Consider the following 26,390-nt stretch of genomic DNA (forward strand, 5'->3'; position numbering starts at 1 on the left):
GCTGTCCTCTTCCCTGTGACAAAAAGCTCCACTCTTCCTTTTCTGCCTCAGACATGCAACAGGCAAAGGAAGGTGGGAGTTAAGTATGGGCATATAGGGCCCAAAACAGCAACTGCATGCTCACTGGAGTGGTGCAGCTGACACCTCAATGGTGTTCAGCACCAAGTCTTTGCTCACTGCTGTTTTCCCACTAGAAGATAGTGGCGGATGTCAGGGGTGGTGTCCTACAGTTTGACCCCTTTGTGTTAATTCTTTGGAGAATTAACCAAGGAAAGGTCAATTCCTTACCTTATCACAGCACCTCATATGTTTTCCTGTTTTTAGAACACAAAGAAATGTTGACTTCTGAGCCACACTTAAAGCACACCCTAGAAATAAAAGCTATGCAGTAAGATATGGCTTGATTTGTAAGTTGAGAAAACATAATCCCCACATGGAGTGAATAGCTGACAACTCCAGAATGTAGGACCACAGAGCCAGAAAGGAGATGACAAAGGCTGAGACCTCCCTGTTATTCTCAGGCCACACGGAGAGCTCACACAACTCAACCCAGACAACCTAGGGCCTTTATTTGGCATATTTCTGAGTTAATTTTTCCAAATTCAGCAACACTTGCAGGTTCTCTCCCTTTACTATTTTTTTCTACAATTTTCTGTTTCAGTCCAGTTTTTTCTCTTAGTTCCTAATTGATATAAGCATGACCCCTTAAGACTTGGGAAACAAGTCCAAATTCACAAAACAGACATACACAGAAAAATGTTTGTGGTTAAAATAACAACAAGAAATGGAGACAGGTGTGGCACATGCCTGTAATCCCAGCTGTGGGGGAGGCTGAGACAGAAGGACTGCCAAAGCCAGCCTCAGCAAAAGCGAGGCGCTAAGCAACTCAGTGAGAGCCTGTCTCTAATATACAAAATAGGACTGGGAATGTGGCTCAGTGGTCGAATGCCCCTGAGTTCAATCCCCAGTACCAAAACAAACAAACAAACAAACAAAAAAACCCAAAAAAACCAAATAAATAGACAAAGAGACAAATAATTTGCTAGATCCTTTACTTTATTGCTGCTGGTGTGCTTCACCATGAGCTATCTCACCAGCTCTTGTCACCAAAATCAGGGGTGTATACCACACTCTGCTCCACCAGTTTTTTTGGTGCTAGGGATTGAACCCAGACGTGCTTAATTACTGAGTCACATCCTGAGCTTTTTTAAAAAAATTTGAGTGAATTGTCAAGATCATTGTATGGACATGTGTAACTAATAAAAAAATTTTTTTTTAAATTTTATTTTGAGATTGGGTCTAAGTTGCTTAGAGCCTTGCTAAATTGCTGAGGCTGGATTTGAACTTGCGATGCTTCTGTCTTAGCCTCCCAAGCTGCTGAGATTTCAGGTGTGCACTATGGTGTCCGGCTTCACCAGGGTTTGTTTGTTTTTTGAATGGAAACATCTCCCAGAAACTCTGTGAGCTCAGCCAATATTTTTTTGTTTGAGCAGTCTCTAAGGACAAAACCCAAAGGCCCTTCTACACTGTATCATTTTCCATTTCTGGAAAACTGAATAAAGCACCCTTTAAAAGTTGACTTCAAAGTAATTTTGCAAACATAAGACATCTTGTGGTGTCCATATATAACTTTTTATTAAGAAAATGAACAAAATACATTCTTTCTCCATATGTACATTACATACAACATAATTCTACAATTGCAATTGTTCAGCAGATCACTCATATTTACTCACAAAGTAGTGATAACATATGTACTAAACCTGGGATTAGAAAATTACCTGTACTTAAAAAAAAAAAAAATCCCAAAATATCCACATGAATTGGATAAAAGGCAAACCAGAAAGGATCACAAAAGGGATAGGGAAGACCACAGAACATAATATAACCCAACAATGTTTAAACAATTGATGTTAGAAGAGATCTGATACCCAAAAAAGCACTCTTTAAATTCTCCAAATAGCTCTCGCCAGCCTTCCATCTGTTTCAGGTACTTGAGGATACAGTCTAACCCCATAAGAGAGGGTTAAAGGAAAGAGGAAACAACAAGGTGTTTTCTCATACAATCTCATCTGAAATGTTATGGAGGTGAAAAACTTGTTAATCTTAGCTGATGTTTAGAGAAATATGTTCATTTTGTCTATTTTGTTTTGCTCTGCAAAAAAGTAACTCTACCTTTTTGAGTGTGGGTTGAATTTTGGCCACGTAATGAAGTGTATTACAAACAGAAGGCTCCTCATAGTCTGAACAGATTCCATATATCTAAAGAGCATAAAAATTCAAATGAGTCTTAGGGGTGAAATTTCCAATGACCTGAACTTTTCAGGCTTAAAGATACTTATCAACATTATTATTTTCAGACTGTGCAGAAGATAATGCTTAAGGAAGGTAAGTAAGGATGGGATATATCTTGCTGTCTGGGCCTTCCTACATGCAGGTGGTAGAAAACTATGAGAATGGCTCTGTTAACTTTTTTTTTTTTTTTTTAATCTTTTCAGGACGTTGCCATTTTTCATAATGGAAAAAAGTCAGAAAAGAAAGTGGAGAGGCCTCATCAATTAACAAGGGGTTTCCTTCTTTACAATTAGCAGTTTTCTATGATAAGCATATTTTTATAATCACAAAATCAATTCATGTTTTTAAAATGACATAAATGGCATTTAACACAGTCCAACTGTCAAATGAGCTGCTTGCTATCATAGCATGTTTCCCTGAAGGATGAGATTCCCCTAGTGATGGTGGAGCTTCATCTTCTCCATCTAATTTCCAGTCCAACTTTGGGTTTTGAAGATCTCTTTCTGTCTGAAGGGATCTTAGTTTCTGGCCACTAAGTACTTCTAGTTCATAAATGAGCTGACTTAAAAAAAAAATTCTAACATCTTTCCCAAGCTGTTTATAAATATGTCATTTGGAAAGATGGAATACTGTATGTTCCCAAGACTAAGACAAAGAGGTTTTCTGCTTAATTTTTCTGTTGTATTATTTTGAGGTTGAAGACTCCACTTTACATAGATTTTTGAAGTGATGGTAAGGGAAGGAATCTTTAAAAAGAAACACACAGCACCACATAAAAATAAATAAATAAAATAAAGTATTGCTTCCATCTATAACTAAAAAAATAATAAAAAAGATAATTCATACTTCCTAATCTAATTTAATTAATTTCAAAAGACATTTCACACAAGTCACAAAAGTAGGCTAGCTTAAAGAATAATACAATCAAAAGTATCTCTTGTTCAGGCTAAATGTAATGGGTAAGAAAGGTAATCCACTTTTATTTTTCTAAACAGAAGCTTTATAATTAAGGAAGAAAATCACTTATAACTGGTTACTCACCAAAATCATTTTTTCTGGGAAAGGAAAAAAAATCTCAAAATTAAGTACATGACTTAAAAAAAAAAGTCTTCCCCTATAGAAGACTTCTCCTCATATTTAATCTCATATTTTAGACCTTAATATCTTATCAAATTGGGGGTTGGGCTGACAATTACTTTCCTATGCCTTACAACTTTGCAGTTAGTGCTTTTATGAGCATAGCTAATGTGTATGTAAAACAGCAAAGATTTTACAAAGGTAAAAGTACCGTGGGATCTCATAAGGATGCAATTCAAAAATATAAAGCCACCCATCTATGTCCTCAGTGGTCAGAAGGTAAACTAGAAATCCTCTGATTGAAATCTGATAGAAATCCTGGGTTGATCCCATGCACCACAAACAAATAATCAAAGGTAAATACGGCAATTACAATGCGACATGTTCAAGAGTCATTTGCAAATATATGCTTATAATTTAAGATCCACTCTTTTGATTCAACTGAATTTGTAAAGTTATGCCAGTTGCAAGGGAGTTGGGGCTTATTCTAGCTACCTTTACAGATGTGGAGAAGACCTAAAGAAAAAAACCAAAATTATCAAATACCTGTAATATCCAGGATTCATGTATTTCTTGGCAAAGCAGAACTGAGACCCCCTAGGATTATATATATGATTAATTCATTTTAAAGCCTGAAACTAATGTCATGTCAATACTGTATGGGTTGTAAGTTATACATGAGATAACAATTTTCTTCCTATTTTAAAAGCCTACGAAATGAATACCAACCTAATGACACTTGCTAACTGTAAGAAAGATTTTCTTGAGATATGCTAATAAAGGAAAGAAATAAAGCTCAAAATTGGCTACTTGAGCAACTTCTTAATCACACACACAGAACTGTTCCATATATCGGTGTATTTCTCCTTCTGCCAATTAATCTGGCTTTCATGACTGAAAGTGAAGAAGGGTATCTCCTCAAGCTGGTATTTGTGTGGCAGTCACAATTCACTGCTCAGAATTCTGAATTCACTGCTGGGAATGCCAGCATCCCAGATGGTCCAGAACCATGTTTCCGCAAGTGCTTAAACTAGATGAAGAAGCAAGTTCTTTGGGAGCTCAACAACTGCATGTTAAAATATTTTACTGCTAGTTTTCCCTCTGGATACTTATCAAGGAATTGTCTACACTGGGGTTTCTGTTTTATCTTAAGATCTCCAACAACTACTTGAGAAGAGGTGAACAGTAACTAACAAAGACATGTTATTTTCCAAAGACTAGTCACAATAACTGAATATTCTAGACACATAAGCTTTGATTACTTTTGATTCTTTTCCATAGTACTACATTATGAAAATTATTCACAGTTAAAAACGAAGAGTTTTCTGCTTTATTTAAATTTAAAACTTCAAACTCATGAAGTTACTACTATCTTTTCAGCTGTTTCTGAAGTTCAATACTTCAAAGTCAAAATGTCTTAGTCAAAATAGGCATCACACACACTTCATGCTGTTTCAACAGGAGACGAAAAGGAACACACATGATCTCATAACTGTAAGTGATTTCTTACAACTGGTTTCCTTCCCTACCAAACACTCTCCTCTTCTACCACCATGTTTTGTTGACACTCTAGTTCTCAGATAACATCCACATAAAATTCTGGTTTTAAGCAAATTTAACAGTGTTAGGGGGACATGATTGTATAAATAGAATTTCTAAATGATGACTCTAATTAGAAGATCAACCAGAACCATCCTGTTTTTTTGTGTTAAGTAGTGATCTGGGATCCAGTTCAAGATGCTACTTGACAGAAAAAGATAGTTTCCCCTGAAGAGTCTTCTCTCATTTACTCTATCCTCTAATGACTCCTTAGGTTAAGGTCTATACAAGTTACTATAAGATGATTTCATCACTGGCTGTATGAGAAGGAAATTTGTCATTTGGAACTGGATCTAAATTCACATTCTTGAGGGGGAAGAAATGTTATGTGGCCATGTTATTTTTATTTGGGGGGGAAAAAAAGAGAATACCCATCATTTTCATGGCAGTTAAAGCTATTTCTAATATTCAATTATATCAGAAGTCAAATGCCAGTTCTTAACACAAATTCCAACTTCAACAGAAAATCAAAACTACTTAAGTGAAATGGGAACGGAGATAAAAAGGATAGAAATAAAATAGAAAGAAACTAGGCAAATGAAAATTCTGATGGCATGCCAAATTCCATGTGTTCTCTTATAAAATTTAAACTCTACCAATAGCTCCTCCATAAGAGCTGCCCTACAAAGCCACCATTACTATTCCCCAATGAAAATGACACGTACATGTTTATAGCAATATCAAAATGTTATTTCTTTAATAATATACATTTTAAAATTTCACTACTCTCTTGTCACAAGCAAGGATAACAGAACATATCTGCCTCAAAATGATGTTGACCTGTTTTTTCCAAGCACTACAATTGTCCTAAGCAATGCATGGATATCAAGGAAGTCCAGGGCTACAAAAGTTAATAAAAGTTAAATTAGCTTAGAAAAAATAAATGGAAACACAATTCACAGTATTTGGTGAGTAGGAAGAATTGAAGGTTAAAAAATAAGGAATAAATAAAAACTCTGAAATAGGTCTGAGAAAAACAAAAAGAACATTTGGTGAAGAAATCAACAGACTGTAATAATAAGTCCCCCACTTTGTGACTTTGGCAATGTCATTCAGCTGAGCTAGTTGGCTCCATGTTACTTCAACCAACTTGGAAACTATGACCCTTAAATGACATATCGCTAGACCACAAGGTTTGGATAGCCAATCAGCATTAAGACAAATCATACAGAGATATAATTATATGCAGACCTCCATGATACTCCTCCCACTATAGACTTTTTTTGGGGAACCTCACATCCTAGACCATCTCCTAATTTCAACTTGGTGGAAATTTAGCCAGAAATTTTGGCAAAGGGGATGAGACTGTGGATCAACAAGGATTATTAAGGAGCGTTAGAGAATACATATTTTATAGCTGTATGACTTACAGTACACATTATAATGATCTCCTCCCAGAGAAATCACTTCAAACCATATCCTCAACTGTTATGCACCATTCAGCCAAGGATTTCACACAACTTTCACTCAGGAAAAATCAAATGACTCACCAATACCAAAGAATTTCACATAGTGTTAAGAATAATTACAGATTAACATCTTTGTGTAATTACCACGAAATTAAAACTCAGGAAACAAAATTAGGAAAATACTTGTGCTTTTTGACCTATTAAGCTTCATTCTTAATCTCTCACAAAATGATTAAGTGTCTCAAACTAGTTTTCATTTGTAAGTTAGATTTTAAAATCTTGTTTTATTAAACAAAACTCTGTTAATGTGTATCTCTACACAGCACTTTCTTTTTTTGGCATTAATGAATCCAGGAAGCATTTTACTACTAAGCTATATCCCCAATACGTTTTTCGTTTTTGTTTTTGTTTGGACACAGGGTCTCCCTAAGTTGCCCAGACTGGCTTCCTCCAAGTAACTGAGACTGAAGAGTATGACAACACTTTTAAGGCAGATGTGAAGAGATCTACTGGAATAACAAATTGCCAGCCACTTATAAATGATATACATATTTCACTCACAAATGCAGCTTTTCAAGCTTACAGAATTACTGAGCCCTACATCCGACAAGATTTTCTGACAAACCAGTGACTCCACTTTTTAATGTTTTCTTTCAGATTTTACTTATTAGACATGGACAGTCAGTTTTTGTATAAATGAAAATCACAACTAAAAAGATACCTTTGATAAAGGTTAACATTGTCAACTGCAGCACAGAGGTAGGCACCCAATTATGAATTCCTTTGCTTGAATGAGAGTTATGTACTCCGAATTAATCAAGCTGTCCATGTGAGGTCTCTGTTATTTCACAAAACAAAATGCATTTGAGAAGTGACTTGCAAATCAAATCATTTCTCACAAAATACAAGCACTAAAAATGATATTAGAGATCTAGTTTATTTTTGGTTGAATATAATATATTCCACTGGGGAAAAGAGAATTGGGAATGAGGATAAAATTAAGCAAACTGTACCCTACTAATTAATGTGTCTAAAGCATCAGCCAGGTGTTTGAATTTGGTACTAAGCTAGAGTGAAAGAATTTTTAAGTAATAGAGCATACATATTTGGCCAGCTAAATACCAAATTTGATTATTTAAATTATACTATAATGTTGGAATTTTGAGAAATGTACGTCGGTCCTCACTGAACATGTTCCAAACGAGGGTTCTGATATGCAATGGGGTGAACGATATATCGATCTTGAACATGGATATTCAAAGCCCTATGTTCTCTGCAGTCAATCCTGGCAGTGCTCCATTAAATTTCCAAGGGACAGATCCTAACTTATCTAGTTAGTTCTCTCCTCAGTAAGTCTATCTCACTTAGGCAACACAAAGTATTTCACTATGATTCAACAACATTTAAACATGTAACAACAAAAAAAAAAAAGGGGGGGGGGATTTTCACCTAAATATAAGAAAACATGAAATTATATTTAAAAAAACTAGAGAAATGTAGTTAGGAAAAAAGAAAGACATAATCACTGCAATTAAGAACTAAATTTTCTCCAAATAATATGGAGACTGAGGAATTGATGAAAAAAAAAAAAAAAAAAAAACGATAAAAAAGGCACTGTAAAAACAAATGGTGGAGGGCAGCAAAATTTCATTTGGTTAATGTTTTAAAGTGCCAGAATTCATGGTAACTAGAGATTTTAAATTTTGGCAGTCTTATCAAGTCCTTTTCTGTTAATCTTCTAATTTGCATCTATTTCCACAAAATCAAATTCAATGTGCTATAATATTAGTGATATTAATATTTTATGTTCAGACTGTCACTTGGAATTATTTTATGAAACTGTACAAGTCTAACTAGAATAAATTTACTTGATTGTACAGTCAATGAATTATTGTGTATCTACATAATTTGGCATTTGCTGAATTACACAGTATACTTTTCACAAGATAAAGGTACAGACCTAAATGTTTAATAAATCACTATTATTTTTTGGGACACTTGAAAATCATAAAGTCCATGATTCAAGGAAAAAACTAGCAAAAATATACTTCTGCTCATCCCCAAAATAAGGAAAACCAAGTAATAAAGAGAGTGAAAAGGTATCTCAAAATCTCATTCCTATACATGATACTGTTTGAAAGTGCAGGTCAATTTCTTCCTTTTCTAGTGAGACCTCATCTTTCTACTCAGGGACATAATTCTACAAAGTCTTCCACTCTTAACAGCTGAGATGAACATTATATCAAGTCTGCTTTCAGCATGGTGGTTATCAGTTGCATGAGGCACACTTTTTGAGCAAATGTGAGCCCTAGCTATATGTAGGTTTCTCATATTACATTCCACAACTTCTTATGGGAAGATATATACCCATTTCTGCACAAAAGGGGAACTATGGAACACCCCACCTGTTATGATTTTGTTTCTGTTTAATTCGTACCATTATTTTCCTTTTCTCCACTTAAAAAAAGCCTGATCCATGTGCTTAATAAAATGCTTATTAGCTGTACACTAATGAATAAGCAAAAATTATTACTCTTCAAAATACCAGTGTTTAGAAGTAGATGCAGGGAGATGCATGGAAAAAAAATGGAAGTGCAGCTCTGGAAGCCTGCACTCCCAAAGGGAACTACTACATACAGACAGCACAAAGGAGAAAAGAGAGTCTTGGTTCTGCATAGCTCTACCAGAGGAAAGAGCCATTTTTTAAAAAAAAATTGCTAAAAAGATAGAATAAACATATTAATTACTCACTGGATCTCTCTTGCTGGTCATTTTTAGAATGGCTCTTAACGTTTTTCAATTATAATCTTCTGTTTCAGGTTTCTGTGACTTAAAGCCAAATGCTACTATAATATCTACTATAAAATATATCATTATAGAAACATTATATACCAATCTCTGATAGGATACCTGGGTCAATCTTGAGTTTCTATGGCAAGAAGTGCAAACTGGAGCTCTCTATCCTGTCTACTGTTTAATGTAATACTAGACAAGTCAACATATTCACATATGTCACCTTAACGTACATCAACTGTTCTACAGAACTATATACCTGTTATGAATGAAGAGGTCAACTAGTGACACCACTTACACGCAGTTGTACTATGTGAGGTAAAGTGAAAGAGGAGAAAGAAGAAATAAAGACCATATAATCCAACAACAAAACCCAAAATTCTTGTAGTACTCAATCTGTTAATAATGCTGATCTCCCGATTAAAAAAAAAAAAGAAAGAAAAATCTGAGAAGGGTAAACTGCCTAATTTTTTTAATATTCATTAATTCTTAAAAGTTAAAGAAAAATATGTATATTTAAATGGAAAGTATACCAATTTCACTTTATTAGCCTAATTTAGAAATAAGATGAGGAGAATGGGGTTGAGGTCAAGTATGAAGGAAGAGGGTTAAAACTTTTGATGGTAAAGATCCCTTTCAAACTCCAGCACAGTCCTTAATCACTGCAGCTTCACCTCAGTCAACAGAGTTGCACTCCAAAACGCTGAAAGCAGACTCTCGTTTTCTGTTTCTGTGCTTGGGGACTCTTCAGTTACAGTGTGATGAGGTCTACCAGGTTGCCTTTAGGAGGAGTCATGCTGTCAGGAAAGAAATTTACTAAGGTGTCAAAGAGCTGAGTTCTTTGAGCATAGGTGTGATCCACATCCGAAAAGCCTGGTGAAGAAGAGATAACAAAGAAATTCATCCACTGTGTTTTAAAACTCTATACCTAATGGAAAAGTTAGCTGAGACCAGCAGCAAAGTATACTGGAAAAAGCAAAATCAAATCAGGCTTTAAAATCACAGAGACACTACTAAATGTGATCTTAGTTCTGCTACCTGGCAGTGGTGTGGCAGTACCAGCCTCTCTCTGGCTTTTAGCACTTCTGTTTCCTCAGGTGTGAATCTGTGATAATCCTGATCACTTCATGAGATTATTAGGTAGATTAAATGCAATTCCCATGAAAAGCACCTAGCATAAAGACTGGCACTTTGGTAATTAAATAATATTGATTTCTCTTCCTTGCAAGATTTTTCATCTGCTAATCCACTGAGGAAATTTCACTCTTCTTTTCTGACTTTTTAATGCTTTTGATATATTAAATTTTTTACGATAAAATCACAATGAAAGGGATCTTCAGAAAGTGGTCTAAAATCAATAAGACCTTGAGAGCTGGAAGAACTATCAGAGAATTGAGTAAAAATGTAGACAACTGAGGGATTTTGATTTTTAATCTTGTCAAGAATATATGTGTAACAGTCAGAATGGTACCTAGCACACAGCACATGCCATACGCTGTGGTACTATATACCAGGCTCTACACTAAGCACATATTACAAGAATGATGAAGGCTTTTATCCACATAAATTTAGAAAGTGAAAAATAATCTTAAAAGGTAAAAATGGTTAATCTAAAGGATCTCCCCCCCTCTTAATCTCTAATAGACATTTAATTTTCAAATTCACATCAACTAATGCAATATCTAGTTAGATGCCTCCTCCTTTTAGTCAGATGGTATACTGATCTCAGCTGCTTCAGATTTCTTACACACCAAAGAGGTATTTAAATAATAAAATAAACGATCTTTTCATTCTTAAAATGGCTGAAACACGTGAGCCTTGCTGAGTGTCATCAGAAACAAAACTAGAGCCATACAGAGTTATATATGCTATGATGGTTCCATGGAGACTGTTTCAAATCAGACTAATTTCCATTTAACTTAGAACTGAGTTTTAGGTTTGATCTGTTTTAGTCTTGTCAAGATCAGGAATAGAACATAACTTTGTCAAGGATACCAGTTTCCTGGAAGGAAATAAACAATGCCTTAAGAAGGGTACCTTTCTTTTTATTTTAAAAAAATTAAAAATTATTATTTTTTTTAAGTTTGAAGGGAAAATGTTTCCTTTTCTGAGCTGAACTTAAGCTGTAACAATGCCTACTAGGATATCATAGGAATGAATAGAAGGAAATACTCCAAAATATTAGCATAGCTTATACCTGGTAAGATTATCATCTTTTTTCCCCTATGTTATGCTCTTCTGAATTTTCCAAATTGCTTTATTTTCAATTTTTTATTTGAAAAATTTCAAACTCACAGGAAAGTTTCAAGAAGAGTACAATGAACACTCATATATATCCTTCACTTAAATCACAGTTGTTTTTGCCAAATATGTTCTTACTGTATGTATGTATATGCCCCACTCAATCTTTCTGTGGAACTACTTGGTAATAAATGTTATACATCTTTATTTTCTTGAGCTCATTTCAGCTAGGAACAAGAATGCCTACTTCATATCCATTATATATTAAATTAAGGAAATTTAACATTGATATCCAAATAACCATTTTTATAGTCATTTCCCCCCACTAATCTGAAATCTAAGCCAAGATTAACTCACTGCAGTTAGTTTTCAAGTCTCTTTAATCCAAAATAGCTTCTCAGTGCTTTGTTTTTTATGATAGATTTTTCTGAGGGGAACTTGAGTAGAATGTGTTAAATCTGGGTTGTCCAATATGATGAGATACAGTTTATGCAGTTTGGCCAGAATATTATAGAAGTGAGACTGTATGTCCTTAGTATGTCAGCTCAGAAGGCATGAGGTTTGTCCCAATTATTCACTGTCAACTTTTTTTGGCACTACAGAGTATTAAATCCAGGGGTGCTATACCACTGAGCTACATCCAGCACCACTAACACCCCACCGTTTTGTTGTTGTTGTTGTTGTTGTTTTTTGGTACTGGGGACCTTTTTTTATATTTTATTTAGAGATAGGGTCTCACTGAGTTGTTTACAGCCTCGCTAAGTTGCTAAGGCTGACTTGGAATTCGCAATCCTCCTTCCTCAGCCTCCCGAACCACTGGAATTACAGCCCAGCTCTTTTTATTTTTTATTTTGAGACAGGGTCTTACTAAGTTGCCCAGGTTGAACCCAAACTTTTGATCTCTCTTTTCAGCCTTCCAAGTCACTGAGATTATAGGCATGCCCCACTTTACCTGGCTCAATGATATTAACTGTTCTTCATGTGGTTGAACCAAAATTTCTCCAGTTTAAAGTTGTTCTTTTCTACCTTTAAATTAATAAACTCTTTTTTTCTTGAAAGGGATATTTTTATTGACTTAATTATTTTTTATGTCTTTGTTATTCCAGATAACTTTAGTATTTATTCTCCCATAAACAGATTATCACTATGTGATTAGTGGCTAAATTACTTTGCTTGTGTAGCCTTTATTGAACTGACTGGACATTTTCAATCATATGTATGTTTTTACCTATTTCACTGATTTAAAATTTTGAAATCACCCTTTGTTCTTTTGAATAACTCAATTACTTACCATTATTTTTCACTGCCATAATCACTTAATGGTAAATTAATAAACTCTTGATGGGGAGATAGCTGGATACTGTAAAAAATATCTATATCTTGTTCCCTTCAATAATTTAGTAATCACTGATTATCCCCCTGCCAGCCTCCCCACCACCCCATGGAGATGCTGGAATTGAACCCAGGGCTTCACACAAGCTAAGCAAGATCTGAGACATATCCCTAGCCCTCAATAATGATTCTTGATGGTAATTTTTGAATTCTACAATTCCTTCTACAATTGTTACCTGACATTCTGGTATAAAGTGCTTTTTCTTCTACTCCTTCCATTTTATTTATTTTTGTTTAGATTAGTAAAATGTACTCTTAGATTCTTTTCTTATTCACTGTTATTACAGTCATCAATCATTTTGACACTCAGATTTGGCCAATGAGAGTTCTTAAAGGCTGGCTTTTGTGCCTTCTTGAAATATACTCATTAATTTGAGGCACTTCCTTACTTTCTGATTCACCAAGACACCAGAGCTCACCTGTGTACAGCTCTGGAGTCAGGTTTTCTCCAAGAAGCCCTAATTTCTTTCAGTAGCAAATGATATTTAGAAATCCAAGATCAGTTATGCTAGTTGCCATGGTATCATCATTTCTGGGTCTATATATTTACATACTTAAACAAAATCATGAATTCATACTTTTATTGCTAATTTCATTTTTTAAAACTCCACAGGTATTCTTCTTCTTTTTAATCCCATTCCATATTTCCTTTCTTTGACCAGGAAAAGTCTGACTCCCAGCAACACTATAATATTTACTCATTTGCTTAACTTAGAGTTCTAGAATTACTATGCTTGTACCACTTCCAACAGAGTATGTAGCCTAAATATCATACTAAAATAGTTTTTTCCCCTACTGTGAAATTATGTTACTAATTTCATAAAGAGGTTCGTTTTTGTATGTATTCAACTTTAGGGTTTTTCTCTTCTTTATTTTGTTGTGAATTTGTAAAAATACATGGTATGCTGCATTTTTAATAAAAGACATTAATTCTGTAACAAAGTCTAGTGAAGTTAATACCATTTTCGTGATATCAAATGATGTGAGAGGGAAACATTAAGTTACCCTATATGTTAGATACTTCATGTGTGACTATATTAAACTGTCACAAAAATAATAAAGTACATATAAATTCCACTTTCAGATAAGACAAAGAGATTCGGTAATTTAATAAGGTCTCACAGCCGGTAAGGAAAGAGACAGAATGTGAATCCCTGTCTGCCTGATTCCAAAGCCCATCTATTTATTTTTATTAACTCATATTTATTGAGGCCTTCAATTGCAGGGCAATGTGCTATGCATTCTCATTTAACCCTAAAAAGTATTCTTTAATTTTTATTTACTATTTACAAATGAGGAAATTGAGATTTATACAATCATTAGATGAAATAAATAAATTATGGCAGGTCCCTATTATGGAATATGTATCGCTTCACAAGAAAATGAAGATCCACATCATTAAGTTTAAAAAAAATTATGTTGCAAAATGCCTTGTTATTAACAAAAACTAGCACAAATACAAATTTATATGTGTGGAAATATATAGTCAATCTTGATGATTTAGAGTCTATATATGCAAATTCATGTAGTCACTAATATCTACTTGTAACCCTCAAATCAAGACTTGTTGCACACTTTTGTGGACATTCGTAGACATGTATAGAGCAACAAAATATCTGAGTCACCACATACACATCCCTAACTAAGGTGAAGTATGTGATATTCAAGTTTCAAGTCTCATACTAAACACAAACGTCCTTTCACACTCTATGTGGTGATACATTTTTCAAATATGTATTATTTTGTTGGTGACTTTGTTGTTTAAAATGTCCCCCCCAAGTACAGTGCTGAAGTGATGTCTACTGTTTCTAAGTGTAAGAAGGCCTGGTGAAGAAAATACATGTGTTAGATAAGCTTCATTCAGGTACAAATTGTAGTGCTGCTGACCATGAGTTCAATGTTAATGAATCAACAATATACATATAATATGAAAACTTTAAACAAAAACACATATAAGTCAAAGTTAGGTATTGAGCAGTTAAAAGACTATTTTGACCAGAAAGGCTCATAGAAATCTAACTCTGAATTTCCCATAGGAGCAATGTCTCACATTCACTAAGTCAATGTTCCCTATGACTTCATAAACATAATTACTTTAAATAATGAGAATCAACTTTATCTACAATAGTCTCTTTATACAGATGTGTGTATGGAAAGATCTACCCGATATGGCAGGAGATACAGTGATTATACCTAAAGGTAGGGGACAGAGCCTGAGGAAGTTCTTTAGGGAAAATCTTAAACTTTATCTATAGTCAATGTTTTGTTTTTTAAACACATTGGAAAGGTAGTAACGCACTTTAATAATATAACTCTTCTCCTAATCACTATTTTTCTCTCACTTTATTTTCACCATAAAATGGAAACAGGAACAATGGGAACTGGGAAAGCTCTATAAGAGACAGTAATAGTCTATTCATTCAGAGAATGAACTCTGAAGGACTAATGATAGGGTTTGGAATCCTGGCTTTGCTGCTCACTAGCACTATTTCTAAGCAAGTAACTTCAGCTTGTGTTCAACATTTTGTACACTCAAGGGAATAACATACTTACTTCATAGAGTTACTGTGGGGGAATAAATGAGTTATGACATGCTAAATGGCTGGAATAACACCTGGTCCCATAGTAAATGCTCAATAAATATTAACTAGTTATCACTCTATGGCTGTACTATGACTGAAGACAATGACTGCTCTAAAAGGAAGATGATCGATTAGGAATATATTTTTAACACCCTACACAGACTGGCTGGCCTTTCCTATTTATGGTAAAGAAGAGAGTGTGAGAATTTTAATTCTTTCACTGGCATATGAGTATGTCTTTTCACCTATGTTTTCTATTCTAATAGTAAACTTATTATTTATATAAAAGCCCCTGTTAACATGTGGGTTACAGATAGGAGGCTGAAGAAAGTATCTGCTGAAATATAAGTTTGATAGACAGCAAAAATATAAAGATTAAAAGTACAAAGCAGGGGCTGGGGTTGTGGCTTAGAGGTACAGCGCTTGCCTAACATGTGTGAGGCACTGGGTTCGATCCTCATTACCACATAAATATAAAATACAGATATTGTGTCCACCTATAACTAAGAAATAAATATATTTTTTTTAAAAAGTACAAAGCAAATGTGAATTAAAAAAAATTTTTTTAGTTGTTGATGAGCATTTATTTATTTATTTATGGTGCTGGGAATCAAACCCAGTGCCTCACATATGCTAGGCAAGTGCTCTACCACTAAGGCACAACCTCAGCCCCAAATGTGAAATTCTTAAGGCTTCTAATTCATAAATATCAACAGAGTGCCCCAAAGCCTGTACTTGAGGCATAAAATGTTTTAAGCATTTGTCTGGATTCTTATATGTATGTCATATTTGGACTGTAAACTTCTAGAGGAATGAAGAGTGAAAATGGCAACTTGTGCTATAAACACCATATTTTTCCTACTTGTCAGACATCTTGCTGAAAAGAAGCTCAATTGCGCCAATACTTTCTAGATGAAACAGCTCTTCAAGTTAGCATAATAATTCTGTTCAATCTCAAATGTGCTTACAGTCACCAAAAGCTTTAAAATAAAGATCCCTGGAGGTTATCTGTCTCTAAAATCAGTCATTTTTCTAAAAATAAGATAACACCAGTTGTTTATAAATTACTTTCCATTTGATTATCTAAAATAAAATAGTCTGACAGAAAATGAATGAGAGCAAAACTCACAAACTCTAAATAGGCATGAAACCTTATAAAAAGAACCTTTTATAATTAACATATCAAATTTATCATTATTAAAATTAACATACAACCTGAATTTGGTATTTTATTATGATGATTTCCATAATTATTTCATTTAATTCTCTGAACAAATCAGGTAAGATCTCTCATTACCTCTATCTTATAGATAAAGAAAGTGATGATTAGAAAAATCAAGGTTGGGGCTGGGGATGTGGCTCAAGCGGTAGGGCCCCCGCCTGGCATGTGCGGGGCGCTGGGTTCAATCCTCAGCACCACATAAAAAATAAAATAAAGATGCTGTGTCCACCGAAAACTAAAAAATGGATAATAAAAAATTCTAAAAGAGAGAAAAAAGAAATCAAGGTCACCTTAGAGTGTATGTGTGTGTGTGTGTGTGGCAGTGGGGTGGAGTAGGATGGAATCCAAGACTTCACAGTCCAGGTAAGGCCTCTACCAGCGAGCTCCAGACCCAAAGTCACTTCTAAAATCAGCCAAGGCAGAGCTCATATCTGAACCTTAACTCTAACTGGTAACCACTGTGCTACAATCCAAGTTCCTTACCACTAAACTACTGCCTCCCTTCAGACAAGATAGGAAACAAAGTCTCACAGGAATTTTCCCTTTTTGTATTTTGCTCTGTTGTGTTTGTATTGTTCTCTGTGTATCTGAGGTTTGTTGAACACCCAAGTAAAACAAATTGTTCCTGACAAAATATATTAGCTGGCAGGGAAAAGGGAAGAGAGAGTAGAAAGGAGTAGAGCTGAAGGTAGAATATTTGCTGATGCTATCAAACATAATTCAAATAACTGTCAAGAAATTCTTGTTCCAAAAGCTAAAAATTAACCAGAGACAATTTAGAACCGCTCACCAATAAATAAAAATAATGGCCCTGGGCTGTGGTATGCATATGTAATAAGGCACACATTCATTCAAATTGGGTATCTATGTGCCAAGTTTCCAAATCATGCATCACTAGGTTTCTATTTCAAATAATGAAATTCAGAAAGGCCAGAGATTCTCCATCCTCACAGGGTTGTGATTTCTAGTAGTCTGAAGACCTTTTCAAAAAGCTTTTGAGGGGCTGGGATTGTGGCTCAGTAGTAGAATGCTCGCCTCGCACATGCCAGGCCCTGGGTTCGATCCTCAGCACCACATAAAAATAAATAGTTGTTGTGTCCAACTACAACTAAAAAATAATTTTAAAAAAAGCTTTTGAATGTATGAGATAGTGTTAAGCTATTATCTAAATTCTAGGAGATCCTACTGAAGTTACATTTCACAGCAATCTGCTAGTTTAGTATTATGGAATCCTTCATATTCTGGAGTTAGAACTTAGGACTGGAGTTGCCTTGATCAGTAAAGAAGACCCAATTACTTGTTATGGAAAAGAACAAGACCCCAAGGAATATTCTTTTCCATTCCAGTGAAAAGCACCAGAATTACATATGTATTAAAAACTGTGAGGAATAATTAACCTTTGAGAGAGAAAAGGCAAACAATGAAGAAATCAAAAACTGATATCTTCAAGTGTTATTTTATTCCACATATAAAAAGTAGTATTTGTTATATGTACTAGAAAATTCCAACACTACTGCCCAACTTTAAGGCAAATAACAACAACATTAGTATCAATAGAATTAATACAATTCACTGTATAACCATTTTATAATGACAAGTAGAGAGGTGGATATTCTCATTTCAAACAACTACTATGTGATGGTGAAGAACTGAAGAGACCAATAATGAGTTAGCCTAACAAAAATAATTCTTAAAAATTTACCAGACTAAAGCTCTTGGTTCTGGAATTTCTACAAACTCCTCATTTTACTACAATCTACTTGAGAAAACTTAAGTTTCAACTGGAACTTATCTTGGGACAATTAAAATAGCAACAAACAAAAATTATAATTTTAAAGGAAGAGGTTATTCACTTTCTCTACTCTCATAACATTTATTTCATTGCGTTACCCAATTACCATTCTTTTGACACCATACAATTCCACAAACAACAAACTAAAGGGAAAAACAATTCAACCAATAAGTGCTATCTCATAGCAAGTACAACATAGAGTGGACATTCCAAGCAGTATTAAACTAATTTATTTTGACCATGCTTCTATTGCCATCTACTGTACCACCAGTCAGTAGTGGCATAACAGGAATTACAGACTGATCTACAAACTGGCAAGGATACTTGGAAAGTAATCTTAAAAGCAAAAGCAGGTTATAAGAAATTTTACACCCTATCTTGAAACTTGTTCCACTTATTTGGATGAATATCTCTAGTACTGTTTCATTTTAAAGAAACCAAAGTCCAACCTTAAATGCTAGGGCACCTGACTAGACTTACTTACTTGGTGTACTTACCTAGAGCTGTAAAATCAGAACCAGATTTGAATAGAGCTGAAGCTAGGAGCTGAAACTGCAAAGTAAAACAGAAGAAAATCAGATGGCTAGCACATTTAAGAATAATACTTTCTATAACTTTGACTATTTATTAGTATCTGTGTATTTTTGCACATATGTTGCTCAGGTCTATTCAACAAATATTGGCAAGCACATCATATTTAAACAATATGCTGACTTTTCTACTGGACTGCTATTATTGTTTTCCTAAACATGAGACCAAGTACTGAAATTATTTTATTTAAAAAATTTATGAAAGTATATATTTACTAAGGAACAGCAGGTCTACTGCCATAAAATAAAATAACTCATAAATAAAATAACTCACTTGGGACTTTGTCACAGATGAATAGACCGGTACCCTAGGTGTAGTCACTGAATTTTTAGTGTAATGCACTCTTATCTCCAAACAAAAGAAAACAAACAATAACAAAACCATATCCCTATAAAACACCTGATATCTCTGCTGTGTAAATCAAACTGTGAGAAACACGCGGGTCCCCAAAAAAGTAGACTGGGATCCCACAATCATGTGTAATTATATTGTTAAAACTTAAAGCCCCTTTTCTTTCTTTCTTTTTTTTTTTTAAAGTGGGTTTCAATTGTATTTTTTTTTAATTTTTTAGTTGTAGATGAGCACAATATCTTTATTTTATTTATTTATTTTTTATGTGGTGTTGAGGATTGAACCCTGTGCCTCACATGTGTTAGGCAAGCGCTATACCACTGAGCCACCACCCCAGCCCTCAAAGCCCCTTTTCATATGGAAATAATATTGTAAACATTGATTAAATCTGCAGGCTAGCCAGCTAAAGTTACTTTAAAATAGAAAATGCAACCAAATAATGACAAAATAGGGTAAGACACACCATTGCAACACTGACAATTTAACAAATTAATAAAAATTTTTACAAAACTATATTTATCCTGAAGGAGGATGCTGGAAAAAAGGAAAGTTAAAGGAAAGACTAAGAGTAGACAAATGGGTAGAGTATCAACGGAATTACTTAGCACTTCTCAATGCTCAAGCAATTGATAGCACAATTTCCTCAGGATCTATGTTTGCAACCTTTACATTTTCAGGTATTAATTGCATTAATATTTATAAGCCCTGACTAACAATTTTTTGAAGGTCATAAATGGTACAAATATTCCAGATGTATCTATCTAAGTACAAGTTAAAAAAAGCGGGGGGATAAAAGGAAGAGTTAAAAATATATGGAAGTTTTATATATATTCAGTCAGATATCTCTACTGCAAAATACTGGTTAGTTTGTGGTTTGTCTATTTTCTTTTCCTAATGTCTTTTTAATTTTTGGTGGTACTGGGGATTAAACTCAGGGCCTTGTGCGTACAAGGCAAGCACTCTATAAACTGAGCTATATCCCCAGACCTCTTAATGTCTTTTAATGAGTAAAAATCTAAATTCTGTCGAAGACCAATACAACAAGTTTTTCTCATTCATATTTAGTGCCTTTTGTGTTGTCTATAAAATCTTGCCTATTTTAAGATTGTGAAGATAAATCTGTTTTCTTTCCTTGAAGCTTATTATTATTTTATATTTAGATCGGTAATCTACCTTAATTTTTTATGTAAAGAGTAACACAGGTTAAGATTACCAGTTAATCAAATCATCTGTCCAAAAAACTAACTAAATAAATAAACTTTCCTTGAATTTGGCACCCTGGTCGAAAACCAGTTGATTTTATATATATATATGCAGGTCTATTTCTGGACTCTATTCTATTCTATTGATCCATTTGTTTGTCCTTAGACCAGTACCATGCTGCCTTCATTACTGTGGCTTTATACAAAAGACCTGAAATCAGGTAGTCTAGCCACATCCTTTACATGTCTACATAAATTTTAGAATAAGCTTGTTTATGTCCTCAACAACAACAAAAATCAAACTTTGCAGATTATCAAAAGAGACAGCATTAAGCTAAAGACCATTTTGGGGACAATGTGCAACTTTAAAAAAAGTTTAGTCTTTCAATCCATAAATCTCTCCAATATTATAAATTCTTAGACTTAGGACTACATATTTGACATTTCTTTATGCTAATATGATCAGTATGACTTAAGTTTCCATTTGCTAATTGTTTATTGCTATTATAAAAATATGGTTGTTCTTTTCTATTGACTTTGTATTATGTAAATTTCCTAAATTCATTTATATTGGTTTGTATATTCTATGGGATTTTCTATACACACAATCAAGTTATCTACAAATGCAAAAAAAAAAATTAGTTTTTCCTTTCCAATCTTCATGCCATTTCTTTCTTTTTCTTACCTTACTGCACTAGCTAAAACTACTGGTATATGTTGAATAGAGGTAAGGAGAGCATATGTCTTTTCTTTGTCATAATCTCAGGGGAAAGAGGTTAATATTCTACAATTAGATATGGTCCTATTACATGTTTTTCATAGATGTCCTTTATGAGATTTTGGAAGTTTCTTTTTATTCCTAGTTTGCTAAGAATTTTTATCATAATGAGTTTGAATTTTGTTAGATGCTTTTCTCCATTTATGGAGATAATCTATGGTTCTTCTCTTTCATTGTGTTAGTGTGGTTAGTTACAGTGATTTTCAAATGTCAAACTAATCATGTAGTTCTAGGATAAAACTACTACTACTTTTTTTTTTCTTTTTCTTTTTTTTTACTGGAGATTGAATCTAGGAGTGCTTTATCAGTTACATCCCCGGCTCTTTGGATTTTTTTATTTTAAGACAGAATCTCATTAAGTTGTTTAGGGCCTCACTAAGTTGCTGAGGCTGGCCATGAACCTGCAATCTCCTGCCTCAGACTCCTGAGTCATGTGCCTCTGGGCCTGGCCCCTGGGATAAACTTCTATTTGGTAATAGTATATTAACTACTTAATATATTGCTGAATTTAATCAGATAAAAATTTCTTAAGAATTTTGCTTCTACATTAATGAAGGATACTGTTGTTTTTTGTTTTTTGTTTTGCTTCTAATGTCTTTACCAACATTTTATATCATTTTAAACTACCTTCATAAAAGGATTTAGGACTCACATATGTCCTTCAGATTTCTGAGGTCCATGAAGAACTAGTTATTTTTTTTTCCCTTCCTTAAATGGTTGACAGAATTTATTGATAGAGCCATGGCTCTTTCTTTCTTGGAATATTTTCTTAAAGTTTTTTTTAATATATATATTTTTAGTTGTTAATGGAACCTTATTTATTTATATGTGGTGCTGAGAATCGAACCCAGGACCTCACACATGCCAGGCAAGTGCTCTACCACTGATCCACAACCCCAGCCCCATTGGAACATTTTTGATTACAAAGTCAATCTCTGTAATGGATATGGGTTCCTTAAGATTTTGTTTCTTCTTATGTCAGTTTTGGTAAATCATATCATTAAAGTATTATCCATTTCATCAAGATCCTAAATTTATTACTCTTTAATGTAACATAGTGATTTCTACCTTTTATCTGTAATGTTGATATAATTTTCACTTTTTTCTTCATAAGTCTTGCTTGGAGTTTATCAATTTTATTTACCTTTACAAAAAACCAACTTTTCACTTTTGAATTTTTCTCTTTTGCTTGTTTCTTATTTCACTAATTTCCTGTTTTCTTATTTGGGATTTAACTTGCTCATCTTTTCTAACTCCTAAGGTAAAAGATAAACTTAACTGGTTCTACATAGAGGAGGAGGAGTCGAAAACTTATTTTAACAATCTGATTAAATAAGTGGAACTGATATGTATTGGCCTATGATTTTAACTTATACCAAGTGACATTATAGACCCCTTTCCCAAACTCTGAACTCAAATATCCAACTACCACCTTAGCTGGTTGTTTCACAGGCATCTCAAATAGAACATACCCAAAATCAACTTTCTGATTTCCAGTAAGAAGTCCCCACCTACCACCACAAACAACTCCCCTCAGAACCTTCTCATTTCAACTGAAAGTTAACTTCATCCTTCCAGTTTTTTAGGTAAAAAACTTTGGAGTTATTTATTTGAATGTTACATTCAATTCACCATAAAAACTTGTTGGTTCTACATTTAAATACACTGAAAATTTGGTCGATTTTGCTTATCTCTCTATTGCTACTATTCTCTCTATTTCTACTATTTTGATCTGAACTTGAACAATTTCTTGCTTAGATTTCTAAAATCTTCTTTGTGAGTCTTTCTGCCAACATACTTTTCCCCCTTTAGTCTGTTCTCACTATAGTAGTCACAGTGATCTAATTAAAACAGAGTGTAGATCACATCATTCTTCTACACAATAGCCTGAACGGACTTCTTCAATCACGCTAAAAGCCAAAGTCCTAAAAAGGCTTCAGAAGGCATTCACCATCTGTTTTCCCAGTCCTTGCTCTTACTCTGGGACCTCATCTCTGACTGTTCTCACTCTTCTTCTCTAGTCCAGTCACCATGGATTGCATGCCACTCTTCTAAATCATGCCAGAGTGTTTCCACCCTAGGATCTTTGTTCTAACCCCCGCTTTGCTAGATACTGTCTTTACCAAATTATCTGCCTAGCTCATTTCCTCAATCCTTCAAGTATTTGTGCAAGTCTTATTTCTAATGGAGGTCTATTATGATCACCTTATTAGAATTGCCCAATTCTTACCTCTGGTACTTCTGATCCCTTTTATCCTTCCTGTAGCTTTTTTTTTATTTTCCTGTAATGATTATCAAATTCTATCGTGCTATATACCTTGCTAATTTAATATGCTTACTGTTTATTGTCTCTCCCAAAGGAACATAAGAGCCTTCTGGGCAGGGATCTTGTTTTGTTTGCTGATGTATCTCCTAAGCCTAGAATGCCTGGCACATTGTAGGAAATCAAACTATTAAATGAATGTACTGTGGAAACAGCGCAGGCACTATATAATTAATTAATATATATAATTAATTCAGAACATGCTATACTGGCTGAAAACTACTTTTTTTCATTCCTTCTCTACTATATAAGTACCCTCTGAAAATGGTAGACTTGAATTTGGTACGCATTTTTCAAGCCTTTTCTAGAAAAAAAATACTTTTTTAAAAAAATCAGTTTATAAAATTACTGAATTTTATCACCAATTCTGAAAACATGTTGTGGAGACTAGAGGAAACAAAGAACCATGTTCTGGTATATAGCTGGTAGTTTACTGTCCTCATCCTAATAACTGGCACAATGATGATAATCATATTGACAACCATGTGTACAAAATCCAAAAAACCTTTTGGTTTCTGAAAGTCATTTAAATAATGAAAAATTTGTAAAACATACAAATAGAACAAAAGCAAGCTACTACAGAAAATGAGAAATAGGCCTTTCGCAACGAGGGGAATGATCTCCTATAATGAAAAGTGGAAGTTTAGGTGTCTTACTGAAAAGTACTGCAAATATAATAAATACTCTGTCACTGGGGATTACCTTCCCCAAAATGGATTACTGGAATATAAGAAGTTTTGAAAGTTATATCTGTTCACGCATTCTTAAACAAAATAATCGCCTTTCAGACCAATAATCCCCAATATCAAGTGTGTTTTCTGTTTTTTGTTAGATATGCAGCCAGAGGAGAATTTGGGTAGGAGTACTGTTTTGTAAAATTTTCTGAGGTAACTGATACTAACACACAGAATGCCATTTTATTTTATTTATTTATTTTTTAGTTGTAGATGAACACAACACCTTTATATTTTTATTTATTTATTTATATGTGGTGCAGAGGATGGAACCCAGAAATTTGCATGTGCTAGGCGAGCACTCTACTGCTGAGTCACAACCCCAGCACCCAGAATGTCATTTTATTAACTTATAACAGGACCAAACAACTCTGGCTTAAGTTTTTTAGGAAATAAAATGGAAATATATAGCATATAAAAGAGAAGTTGTTACTATTTGAAAAAGAAAAAAAAATAGAAATTAGCTACCAAAATTAATAAATGGGTCTATGTGAACTTGAAATTCCTCTCTGTCCTGATTTTTGCCTATTAACTTAGCTAAGAACAAACTGTTTTCTTTGGCCTACTTACAGCTCACACAGCTGAAATTATTTACTTTGAAATACTTTGTTTTGGTTTTAAAAATAAGAGGAAAATGACTGCCCAGTTATAGCCATTTTATATAGAATATGGACAGATCACAAGGATATCTATTTACAACTCTTAAATGTATGATCCAACAAAATTAACATTAATGTTCTCTCTGCAACTATGTAGAGTTGTAAGTCAAAATGGATTATACCAAACGTATTCTGCTTCTGAGCAAAACTAAATAATTTCCCCTCTTTCAATAAAATTAACTGTCCCCACACAGGGTTCTAAAGTGTGTTCTGCTGAGTCTCTACCTACCCTGGGGTAATAACCAATACTGAGTAAGAGCAACAGGACTTATTTTCACAGCAGGATACTATGAAAGAATCTGTCTTCATTTTGGTGCTGAGGACATGGCTGGCTCTACTGATTTAAAAGTACAATGAACCTGGTGCCTGAAAGGGATTTGACGTTAAATCTGAAACCACTTGTACTGATGCTGAGGAGAGAAAAACACTGCTTGATATTGTTTTTACAAAGTCAAAGCAAAGCAACAGCTAAAAGGGAAATGGATGTAAAGAAGAGAACTACATATCATTAGTACCAATTCTATGAGCAGAAAAGCAAAATGGAATATAGTTCAGATGCTGCAAGATGGCTGGCAGAGAAAAAAAAATGACAAAAGGAATCTCAGCAGTTAGTGGGAAAAAAGACTATAAAATATAAAACCATGCAAGTCCATTGTAGGCACACTCACTCAGTGGATGGGCAAATATGCCCTTAAGAATGTGAAATCTTTTGAAACAGTTGCTTTATCCCATGTAACAAAAACTTCAATAATCATGGTCAGCTATTGTTTCTCAGACTTAGGAACTACTGTTGAATGTAGTAACCTACAGTCAAGCTATACTGCTACAACATTCATATAATAAACATTAAGACAGCAAGGACGCTTACTCCCATAAACCTAAGTTTTCTTTACTCTTGAGCGATCTTAAATATCAGTAGAAAAGTTGGCACTGAACTATTACATAATCCTTAAGCAAAAGAATCATGGGATTATGAAAAAAGTAAAACTTTGTTTTCTTCCTGAAAAACAAAACTAATGTCTAAGTTAAAACTTTATATGTGAGAATTCGAATGGGTTTCCTGTGTCACCTGAATTTTATCAAACGAACCTGTTCAATTTTTAATTTACCTGCTCTGTTATCATTTTTAAGCTTAGTGTCAAGTTTTCATTTTCAACACTCAAATTAGAAAGACATTTTAAAACATACTCAATTCCTGTAGGTCATTATCACCTTTCCTTACCTCTTTTGTCTCTTCTGGATCTGAATGATCCACAGTTATATAAAGATCATTTTGTAAATATTTTAGAGCACTAAGGGGATCCATTTGAGCCTTTTCTTCAAACCTAGAAAATATAAATCAGAATAATA

At 34.0% G+C, this 26,390-nt stretch overlaps 1 protein-coding gene across 4 annotated transcripts in view; it reads right to left on the minus strand.

Moving 5' to 3' along the window:
- Positions 1 to 9,628: 9,628 nt before the first annotated feature.
- Mkln1 (muskelin 1) overlaps positions 9,629 to 26,390 on the minus strand; it is a 327,297-nt gene continuing 310,535 nt past the window's right edge. For all 4 annotated transcript variants that reach the window (XM_058582834.1, XM_058582833.1, XM_046455052.2 and 1 more), the window contains 3 exons: positions 26,263 to 26,365; positions 18,900 to 18,954; positions 9,629 to 10,046 (listed from right to left, as the gene is read on the minus strand). In XM_058582834.1, coding sequence (XP_058438817.1) covers positions 9,925 to 10,046; positions 18,900 to 18,954; positions 26,263 to 26,365 — 280 coding nt within the window. In that variant the 3' untranslated portion in view covers positions 9,629 to 9,924. The remainder of the gene's footprint in view (positions 10,047 to 18,899; positions 18,955 to 26,262; positions 26,366 to 26,390) is intronic.

This window comes from Marmota monax, unplaced genomic scaffold (assembly GCF_021218885.2).
Source record: "Marmota monax isolate L192 unplaced genomic scaffold, Marmota_monax_Labrador192_F-V1.1 WCK01_AAM20220418_F8-fsc00131, whole genome shotgun sequence".
NCBI classification, from domain to species: domain Eukaryota; kingdom Metazoa; phylum Chordata; class Mammalia; order Rodentia; family Sciuridae; genus Marmota; species Marmota monax.